This window comes from Nicotiana attenuata, unplaced genomic scaffold (genome assembly GCF_001879085.1).
Source record: "Nicotiana attenuata strain UT unplaced genomic scaffold, NIATTr2, whole genome shotgun sequence".
Taxonomy (NCBI): Eukaryota; Viridiplantae; Streptophyta; class Magnoliopsida; order Solanales; family Solanaceae; genus Nicotiana; species Nicotiana attenuata.
Window position 1 is genome coordinate 49491 of NW_017674127.1, and position 11691 is coordinate 61181.

The 11691-nt window shown below is 36.2% G+C and overlaps 1 protein-coding gene across 1 annotated transcript; it reads left to right on the forward strand.

Annotated features, from left to right (window-relative positions):
- The first annotated feature begins 448 nt into the window (after positions 1-448).
- On the forward strand, positions 449-4036 carry LOC109218051 (LRR receptor-like serine/threonine-protein kinase FLS2). The gene is made up of 2 exons (XM_019382368.1): positions 449-2522; positions 3036-4036. Exons 1-2 carry the CDS (start codon positions 743-745, stop codon positions 3554-3556), a joined length of 2301 nt encoding a protein of 766 aa, XP_019237913.1. The 5' UTR covers positions 449-742; the 3' UTR covers positions 3557-4036.
- The last annotated feature ends 7655 nt before the right edge of the window (positions 4037-11691 follow it).

Here is an 11691-nt window from a genome sequence, read left to right on the forward strand (position 1 = left end):
ATATTAAGACAATAAATGTTTACTTGCTTTTAAACATTAAATTAACAGGAAAAAATATTTACACACTTTAACATTACATAATTAGTGTAATTTTTAATTTACTGGATGTGGGATGATAAATTAAAGTGGGGCTCACATAGACATTGATACTTTGATAGTAATACTTATGTGCAAAGGAATGAAAATTGTAAAATGATGTACAGGAGTAACAAATTTAAGTTGGGCCCATGGATCATGATAGGAGGTGTAAATGGCAAATATAAGGGGTCCCACTATTTAAATAGCTCTAGTTGTGTGAGGTCTTTTTTTATCTCACAAATTTGTGAGGACCTTTATCTTACATATCTGGGTCCACAAAATTCGGGGACCCACACAATTGTGGTTCTTGGTAAGTGGTGTCAGGTGTGCTTATTTTGTCCACTAAAATAGATAAGGAAGAGTATTAGGGCATAAACTGAGATGTTTGCACTTTTCTGTCAAGAAGCTCCTGCGGTTCTCCCTTATTAATAGCAGTAAATACAAGTTAATCATCTTGTACTTATATGTCTCTTTCCCACCCTCTTAAAATAGGCAAATAATTTATCTGTAAGCCAAAAGATAATATAGAAGCAGCTAAATCGATAAATGAATCCATTTTGTTTATCCGCACGAGGATGAGCCCGCATCCTCATGCAAGTTTTTGCTATTTTATACTTTTCAGATCTGCAGAAGCTTCAATTTTCCTTCTCTGTCCACAGTCCAAATGAGAAGTCAAATGTTTTCTCAGCTTGTCTTGATCCTACTACTTTCCATCTGCTGTAGAATGAATGAAGTAGTGGCAGCTAGTTCCAGTAAATGTCTTCAGGATCAGAAGATGTTGCTGCTACAGCTCAGAAATAATCTTACTTATGATTCTGAAATATCCACCAAGCTGGTGAAGTGGAATCAGAGGATTGACTGCTGTCAATGGCAGGGCATCACTTGCAATGATGCAGGTCAAGTTATTGGTCTTGACCTTACTGATGAATTGTTCTCAGGCAGTATCCATCCGATAGCAAATCTTAAGTTTTTATCTGTAATCCGTCTTGATGGGAACAATTTATCTGCTCCAATTCCAGAGTTCTTTTTAGACTTCTCCAATCTAACTGTCTTGAGTCTAAGTTCCTGCAACTTGATAGGAGAAGTATCTCAGAAAATATTCCAGGTACCAACTCTGCAGACTATTGACTTATCACAAAATGAAATGCTTGGAGGTTCTTTACCTGAATTTCCTTCAAATGGATCTCTACAAACTCTGGTTCTAAGGAATACAGGATTCTCAGGAAGTATACCCACGTCCATTGAGAACCTTAGCATATTGTCACATGTTGACCTTAGTTTATGTAATTTTACAGGTCCAATTCCGTCTTCTATGGTAAACCTAACCAAGCTTGTTTATCTGGATTTCGACCGGAATAGCTTCACGGGTTCATTTCCACTTTTTAAGCTGTCCAAAAACCTCAGTTATATTAACTTAGCTAGAAATTATTTGACAGGAATATCATCCGACTGGGAAGTCTTTGAGAATCTTGAAGGACTCGACTTGAGTAACAATTCTATTTCTGGGCTCATTCCAGCATCATTGTTTTACCTACCCTCACTTTCATATTTAGATCTGTCCAGCAATAAATTTTCTGGCCAAATAACTGAACTAGAAAATGTGACTTCTCCACTGACAGATCTTGACTTGAGTGCCAACAAATTGGAAGGGCCAATACCTGAGTTTTTCTTTGAGCTGCACGATCTCTTAGATCTTAAACTTTCATCCAACAATTTCAATGGTACTGTGCAGTTGAAGAAGTTCACAGAGCTCAATAAGCTTGTAAATCTTGATCTTTCCCACAACAGTTTATCAGTTGACACAAATATAAGTGAATCGGAACATTCCTTGCTCCCCCAGCTGAACAGTTTAATGTTGGGATCATGCAATCTGCAGAATCTCTCCTTCCTCAAGAACCAATCCAGATTGTCTATGTTAGATCTCTCAAACAACAAACTTACTGGTGAAATACCAAACTGGTTGGTGGAGATCAATGATAGACTTCTCCGTTTTCTGAATCTTTCTGTTAATCAATTCACGCATTTTCAAGAACCTTATAGATTTGGCCTTCTAAATTTCCTTGATCTGCATTCAAATCTACTCACTGGGGTTATTCCATTACCACCACGTGCAGCTGCTTATATTGACTTCTCCAACAATAACCTTGCTACTATGATACCGCCTGACTTTGGCAATTATCTTGTAACTGCTTGGTTCCTCTCAATTGCAAACAACAAAGTTATTGGCAGCATTCCTTCTTCAATCTGCATTGCGCGCTATCTTGAAGTACTTGATTTGTCTAACAATACTTTGAATGGCACAATACCACCATGTTTAGCAGAAAAGAGCAACACGCTGAAAGTACTGAACCTGGGAAAGAACATTCTCACAGGAAATATACCTCGAGAGTTTTCTCATAATTGTCAATTACAGAGCCTTGACCTCAGTCAGAATTACTTAACAGGTGAGCTTCCTCGTTCTTTGTCCAACTGCACAAATCTTAAGCTAATAAATCTAGGAAACAACAAGATCAGGGATACCTTCCCCTGCTGGTTGAGGAACTTATCCAATTTGCGTGTACTTGCATTACGTTTCAATGGTTTCCATGGGAACATTGATTGCTCTAGAGGGAGTTCTAATTGGACAGCTCTTCAGATAATCGACCTAGCTTCCAATAATTTAGGGGGCATTCTGCCCCGAAATTCATTCTTGGAGCTAAATGCAATGACTGTTGACCCAGCTGTAGCGCATTCACGCTTTGATCACTTGCACTTTGAGTCTGTGTCTGTTAGGCCAATTTACTATCAGGACACAGTGGGTCTTTTTCTTAAAGGACAAAACGTTACATTGGAAAAGATCCCTGTTTTCTTCACCTCCATTGACTTTTCAAGTAACAATTTTGTGGGGGACATACCAGAGACAGTTGGAGATCTCAAATCACTTTATCTTCTGAATATTTCACACAACAATCTCACAGGTCAAATCCCTCCAGCACTTGGAAATTTGAAGCAATTGGGATCACTGGACCTCTCATTCAACAACTTAGGCGGGAATATCCCAGAAAAGCTTGCTAGCCTCACATTTATTTCCTTCTTAAATTTATCATATAATGAACTGGTTGGAATGATACCACGAAGTACCCAATTTGACACCTTTGCAGAAAGTTTCATCGGAAACAAGGGGCTGTGTGGGTTTCTGCTTAACATAACTTGCAAAAATGATTCGGCAGTGGCACCTTCAGAGCCAGAATTTGAGGAGGAGAAACTATTTTCAAGTACGGAGATTTATGTAAGCGTTATATTAGGGTTTGTTGTTGGCATCGGGATCATTGTTCTACCACTTTTGTTCTCTAAAAGATGGAACCACTTGCACAACAAATTAGTTGACAGATTGATTTTAAGGATATTTCAGCAGCAAGATCAAGAAGGGAGAACTAGTAAAAGCATTAGTGAAGCATCTCGGAAGAAGGCAGCGAGGAAATCAAGAGGCAGTCATTAAGTTCACAAGATGATTGCAGAGAAAGGTTTTTGCTTCTTATTCTATCCTCCATCCTCTAACACTTGCCTGCAGTATGCTCTTACTATTACTTCTATTGTTTCCACTCTGAGTTATCATATTTCCTTACCTCTCATGATTCATCTTTGTTGCTTCTTACATATGATAGCAAAGTAGTTTGCCTACCCATAAGATAAAAGCTACAAGAAAACACCAATCGTGCTTTCTACTTTGTACTTGTAGGCAACGCTCAGAGCGTAGTTATAATGAACCTGATAACAACTATTACCGACTAAAATGGCTCCTGCACGTTTTTTTCCTGAAAGTGAATGATTTAGAGAAAAGTTTATCGAAAAAAGCAGTTTAGAACTAGTATTGCGGCAAGTAGAGAAAAAAATTTACTGATAGAAATGCATGTAACACTCTCAAAAAGTAAACTACAGCATGTCAGCACAGCATTGTCAGAAGCCAAAAAAAAAAAAAGGAAAGTACTACTGCCTCAGGTCAACTTCGAAGAAGCATTTCAACAAGCACCTGCTCGGCATAGACAGGTGAGAGCTGTATTTATGCAACAAAATTCTGAATTGAACTCTTACACTATGTTTGAATCACTGTTTTATTAAGTATTGTATTGTATCGTATTGTTTTATGAATATAATGTTTGGATAGATTGTATTGTTTGTTATTGTTAAATAATATTTTGCTGTTTGGTTTGACCGTGTCGTGCTGTACTGTAACTGATAAGTTTACTAAAATACCCTCAATTGTTTAAATATTAAATTTATCAAAAATTATGCATAAAAATAATTTTAAAAAACAAAACAGAAGGAGGCAAAATACTTAAGAAAGCAGAATAAAGGAGCGAGACAGAAGAAGGCAAAATAAAGGAGCACAGCTAATTAGAATTGAGTTATAAGCAAATTAGGAGAAAAAATAAAACAGAAGGCAACAAAACACCTTTAACGTTGGCGGCAGAAGTTTTGGAAAAAAACAAGTAGGTTATAGGTTTGAGATTTGGAGTTAAAATAGAAATAAATGTAAAGGTTAAAATAGAATTGTTGAGCAATAAGTTAGGGCATAATTGGAAAGAAAAATAGGAAACAATCCCACCACACCAAATCGGTTGTTTAAAAAAAGGGGATTATTTAACAATACAATACAACCAATTTTAATGAAACGATCAAAACAAACATTGTTTTGGGATAACAATACAATACGATACAATAAGGAACAACCATCCAAACAAGCTGTTAGAATATGGTCTCATTATATTTAAAAAGGCATAAAAGGATAAGTTTCAAATCTCCAGCAACTCACAAAATATAATATAAGTACTTACATTCATTAAGATCTTTGCAGGCTATCGAAGGATGCTGGTAGGCAGACATTGATTTTCGTCAATGATTTGTCAAGAAAAGATTTGTTTTTTAAATTCTAGTAGGAGGGTTAAAAAACTATTTTCCGATTTATTCGAAAAAGTACCGACTTCCGTCCAAGAGCAGACCCAAATGTTTTTTCCCCATAAATTATGAGTGTCAAATTTAAGTGTTTTATTTTATTAAACCAAAGTTACTAATTCTTTTTGTAATTGAAAATTTTACTCAATTTTGCTTTGGTATCCTAGAAAATAACTCGTTTGATAGATATGGTGAATCTTTCGGGACCTATCCGAAAGAGAATTCAGTACTTCTTGTATTTGAACTGGTTTGATATTCAAGAATTCTTGTTTAAGCAGTTCATACCATCAATACATAGTGTTTTGATCAAAAATTTGATTCTTTTGTGTTTAGCAATAACATATTCCTCCATAGAGCTAAAGTCTAAAATATGGAAGAAACAAGCTTTCCATGACTCTACCACCCGGTCAATTCCGTGAACAATATATACCTAATAATAATATTATAAAGAATAGTATGTCGTCAGACTCCTTTAAATACAATGTGAAATGGATCTAACTTGTTCAATTGCAATGATTAGACGGTTTTCTTTGCAAATCTGCAAACTATACATTGGTTATTTAAGGGCGTTAAACGGGTGGGTCGGGCCGGGCCGGGTTGGGAAAAAATGAAACCGGCCGGCTTCCAATTCGGAACGGTTACGGATTAGTCTATACCGGGCTTAACGCGTTCGGGTCCATCCGGGTAAGTAGAAATAGCGTGGGGTAGCCACTTTTTAAAGTGATATTTACTTTTTATCCAGCATTTTTAATGCTGAGCAAAAGTAGCCACTACTCTATTAAAATTAATATGAAAAGACGAAGTTACCCTTTCTTCTATTTCTTTTCCTTCCCAAACCCTCTATCAAAATTTCAAAACCCTTTCTCCTGATCAAAATTTCCCAAACTCGTTACTTCTCTTCCCCATGCAGTAAGTTCTTCCCAACTTCATCCCACTTCCTAGACCCAAAGGCAGACCACTTCTCCAACTTTATTTATTTTTATTTTTCTTTTGGTTGGTTAGGTTCTATAGTCTTTTTATTTTTTTAGTTGTTTCTTTTTGTTGTTAACTTTCTGTTGTGTAATTTGACATCAATCTTATATGTAAATTGCAATTATTATTATTGTTATTTTTTTTGTGAAAAGATACAAATAACTTTTGATTTTCTGCTATGTTATGGATCCTGAACTTACAGTTACAAGTTCAAAAGTTAAGGACACTTGGTCTTGAACTTCAAGTTCCAAGTTCAAAAGTTTTTTTTTGTTTGTGAAAAGATACAAATAACGTTTGGTTTTCTGCTACGTTATGGTTCTTGAACTTACAGTTACAAGTTCAAAAGTTAAGGACACTTGGTCCTGAACTTCGAGTGCCAAGTTCAAAAGTTAAGGACACTTGGTCCTGAACTTAGAATTACAAGTTCACAAGTTAAGGACACTTGGTCCTGAACTTAGACTAACAAGCTCAAAAGTTAAGGATAATAGGTCCTGAACTTACAGTTACAAGTTCAAAAGTTAAGGACAATAGGTCCTGAAGTCATGAACTTAGACTAACAAGCTCAAAAGTTAAGGACAATAGGTCCTGAACTTAGGCTAAGAAGCCCAAAAGTCAAGGACAATAGGTCCTGAACTTACAGTTACAAGTTCAAAAGTTAAGGACAATAGGTCATGAAATCCTGAACTTAGACTAACAAGCTCAAAAGTTAAGGACAATAGGTCCTGAACTTAGGCTAAGAAGCCCAAAAGTTAAGGACAATAGGTCCTGAACTTAGACTAACAAGCTCAAAAGTTAAGGACACTTGGTCCTGAACTTACAGTTACAAGTTCAAAAGTTAAGGACATGTAGTCCTGAAGTCCTGAACTTAGAGTTCCAAGTTCAAAAGTTAAGGACATGTAGTCCTGAAGTCCTAAAGTTAAGTTCAAAAGTTAAGGGCATGAGCAGAAGGGTATTTTCGTCCGGGCAGTTAAAGTTTATTAAAGCAGTAGCTAAAGACTAAAGACATTTTAAACAGTGGCTTAAAAGTAAATACATGTGTTATTAGTGGCTAACCATGCACTTCCCCTTCCGGGTAAAAAATGAACCGTAAGGCTACGGGTCCAAGGGGCCGGGCCGGGTTACTGTTTTTTTTTTTTGTATTTTGTATAACTATCGTAATTTACATTAATATAAAGTAAAAATATAAAACAAAAAAAACAATCTTATAAAAAGAGTGTTTGAATAAAAGGATTCAAAGGCTTTAAAATCTTTATATTTGAAATTTTGAATATTTCATTAAGAATTTAAGATAATAGAATATAATGAAGATAGAAAAAAATTGCACCTATAATTTGCAAATTCTTTTTTATTTCAAACTTACAAATTAAAGTTTACATTTATGATTTAACAACAACTAAATTAACGAAAAAGGAGTAAAACTAAATTTTTATTGCATAACATTACTTTAAATTAATCTAACAAACTAAAACATTAAGCATAAATGCGTCTAATAATTTTAAAATAACACAAATTATCTCAAATCAACTTAAATACGAATTTCTGGAGGACGCTCAAGACAACTCTTCATATGTCTCCTTGAACAACCCGTGCCCACCCACTTTAGATGAAGATTTAAGACTAGACCACAGTTCTTGCACTTCACTTTGTGAACTTCTTCATTTTCTTCTACCACCTCAAAGTGTTCCGAAACATATGATAGGTGAGAAGGGTTCAGTGTAGTCCAAACCTTCTTGCTGGCTGTAGCCTTTGGCTACTAGCCTTGCTTTATATATCTCCCCATCTCCTGTGGATTTGTACTTAACCCTAAACACCCACTTGCAACCTATAAGAACTTTGTCTGGAGGAAGGTCTAAATTGTCCAAGTATTATTGCTCTCAAGAGCTAAAATCTTAGACTTCATAGCATCCACCCACAGTGGATTGATACTGGCTTGCATAGGTCTTGGGTTCTGCAATTGCTGAATAAGCAACTAATGAAGACCTGTAGGCAGGAGTGAGGTGGTCATACACCACATAGTTGGATAGTGGATATGGACATGAGGACTTCTGTTGGACAACATAATCTCTCATCCAGACAGGTAGTCTAGATTCCTTTGAGGATCTTCTAAGTTGTACTGGCTGAGAAGAAGGATCCCTGACAGTAGATGATGGGGAAAGCTGGGAGGCATCACGATCAGAAGTAGNTGCACTTCACTTTGTGAACTTCTTCATTTTCTTCTACCACCTCAAAGTGTTCCGAAACATATGAGCGCACTCTAGAAGTACGGGGCATGATTTAACTTGAATTGAAAATTTGAATTTGATAAATGAGAGATGAGTGAAGAATTGAAGAAGAGTTGGGTGTATTTATAGTTTTTCAAAGGGCTAAATTAGTAATTACTACAAGTGTTATATTTTAAAAAACATTGCCCAAAAAGGACTGTTCTTGCAATCAACCCATTGGGCAACGGTCATATGACATTTAAAAAAAAAATCAGAAATCTAGCCGTTAAACCGGTCCGGGCCGGTCCGGTTAACCGGTTCTACAAAAATTTTTGTTGACCGGGTTTGACCGGTCCGGTTAACCAGATGTATTAAGGTGAACGGACCAACCCCCCTAACCCAGCCCACCCGGCCCCCTAAGTACCGGTCCGGGTTTCAACCGGTCTGGGCCGGGCCGGAAACGGGTCAACCCAGCCCGTTTGACACCCTTAATTGGTATAAACTTAGTCCCCGTTTAGCCATAGATTTTGTCAAGTTTTTCCAAAAAGTATTTGGAAAAACATTATCCAATTTTTGGCAAAATCTGTTAGTTTATAGACTTTATCCAAATTTTGGCAGATTTTGAAAACAAAATTTCCAAATTCAAAATTAGCTCTACACCAGTTTTTGACCTAAAATATTACTGTTGGATTTTTTAACAATTTTAAAATTACCCCAAACTTTTGTATTTCATTACAAAAAAAACCACCATCTATTATGACCCAACTAATCCACCAGCTAGTTACTATCATTTATTTTACTGATGGATCTTGTAATATTATTGCAATTGAAGAATTGTAGTAGCTAGTAATTGTGTTATTAGCAGTTAATATTAAAATATTAGGTTATGATTTTAGAATAGTGTATTATGTAGTTCATTATAAATTTTGTGCCAAACTTATCTACGTTTAGAACTATATATGGTTTGTGATACTGATAATAAATAGCGTTGATAAATGATGAAAAATACATGTTTTTGAGTATATTTGCATATTATTTCTTATGTGAGTTGCGGGAGATTACATGTTTATAAACACATAATATGCTCATTACATGTTTATTGTGTGTAGGAATAAATTTTGATGGAAGTTGGCAATAATTGGATGATTTGATGCAAAAAAGAGTAGAGATGCAAGACTTGGAAGCGTGCCACAATTGGTGCATTGCATGAAGGTAGGCGCGAAATGGCCTAGGAGATGAACAAAAAACAGCGAAGTATGGAGGTTGGCACTGGACCTGGAACGCGAAAGAACAAAGAAGAAAAAAGAAAAAAACTGGGAGCGTGCCAGAAGTCGCGCGTTGCACCAACTCTGGCACGCGACTCAGCATGTCCTTTTCGAATTAGGAGAGATCAAGGACGCCCCACATCAACCCTAATTGATATAAATACATCATAAAGCGTCCTTTTGAAGGGGGAGACACCATTTTAGGGTAAGACAACACCCAAGGAGGCAAGAATATGCTAGGAGCAAGGAGGAGATTCAACCACGAGTTTTCCCTTTCTTCTCCCTATTTTTCATTGTTGGTTATGACTTTAGTATTGTAGTTTACATACTATTATGGGTAGCTAATTTATTATCTAGAGTTTTGATCGAACCGTTTGGAGGATGAATTCTTGTTACGTTTTAATATAATTTTGCCTTTGGGTATACCTACTTGTTCAACTACGTGCTTATTTTAGTTAATTGAAGAGCTCTCAATTGAGTGTGCTTATTTATTATGTATTGCTTGACAAAAAGTGCATATTTAGGTTGTTGTTGAATAACGTCACTCCCAAGGTATATGAGAGATCAATACGGCGTGTTTAAAAGCGGGATTAGAGATAACGAAGCTTTGACGTGATCATAGTGAGCGGTGAAAAAGTGCGAGCTAGCGTAATTCGAGAGAATATGACTAGTACATTATTGCAGTTGCTCGAGAGAGAATTACGATAGTCGAGTGCTCATGTTCAGTAGAAATACTTAGGCGAAATTGTAGGAAACATAGCGGGAAGGATTTCGACAATTGGGGAAATCATAACTCTAGGCCTCCTTAATCTTGTCTCCAAATCTTAGAATCTTTAGTTGTTAATTTAATATTTTAATTTATTAGTTAATTAGCTAGACATAAGAATCTTAATATTTATAACTTAGGAATTGTTCGAGCTTGTATTCTTGGTGATAATAATTAGTTATAGTTAACCTTAGTTCTCTGTGGGATTCGACTCCGGATTCTTAGACCAAATTATATTTGCAGCGACCGCTTATCCTTTTTAGGACTAGAGTTGGGCGTGATCAAATTATGGCGCCGTTGCCGGGGAACTAACGGTGTAGCTGTAGGTGTACATATTGCTAGGTTTCAAGTTTGAACTTTTATTTTTATTTTTTTGTATTTGATTTTTTTTAATTTTTGTTTTACTTGTTGATTTTAAAAACATGGCATCTTGGAATTATGAGAGTTTTGATGTTGGTAATTCTATTTTTAATCCTCCTTATGCGTATTGTAGAGGAAACCACACATGACAAAATTATCAAAATATTCCCGATAGTGAGTTATGTGCACCAACTCAATCTTATGAGTGGAATGTATGTGATATATGTGATAGTCATAGATGGCCATTTTTATGATTGTACTTATATTTCTTATCCTCCCCCCACCCCTTATTATGATGGTTCTACTTTTACTTGTGAAGTTAATAGGAATAAAGAACCTGGGGATGCTGACCTGAAGGAGATTAATGATATGCTAAGGTTCTTTGTGGAACAAAATAATGACACACAATTATGGATTCAAAGGCAAGAGGCAACTATTCACAACTTGAAGGCTCGAGTGAGTCAAATGGTAGAAGCTTTGAATGTTCAACAAGTCAATATGGTGGATATTAGCCGAAAGCAATATAAATTAGAGTCACCAGTTGTCACTTTGATGGAGGAGGTTAGAATAGAATACCAACAACCGAGCCAACTAGAATTTGAGGATGCCGATGTTGAAGACATGATACCAGAGTCAGCCAAGGATAGTGAGAATATAAATTTTGTTGATTCTAGTGTCATTAGTGTTGAGGATGTTGAAAGTCCTGGATGTATTTCAGCACATTGATCTTCACTCCAAGCATTTTTTTACATTGTGTTTGGATGATAATATGAAAATAGAGTTATCCGAGCCAATTGAGGAATCAGGGAATGAGGAACAAGGTCCCTACATTTTGGAAATTTTTGTTCCAGAAAAACAAGATTACATACCTCATCTAAAGGCCAAGAAGTGCAGAATACTACAGTATTTCCTTGGGCCAATTAAATTTGTTTCACCACCCCTGAAGCATAATGTTGGCCCAAGAACAGGTGAAGTTTTGAAGAATGACAAATGAACTCAGTCATGGGCCAGGTCCATCGTGTAAAGCACAGTCATGCTCAACCTATACATGTGAGATGCACGTGAAGGAGATAAGTCCTACTGATCAAGCAGCAATATCTCCTGATCTGATCGAAAA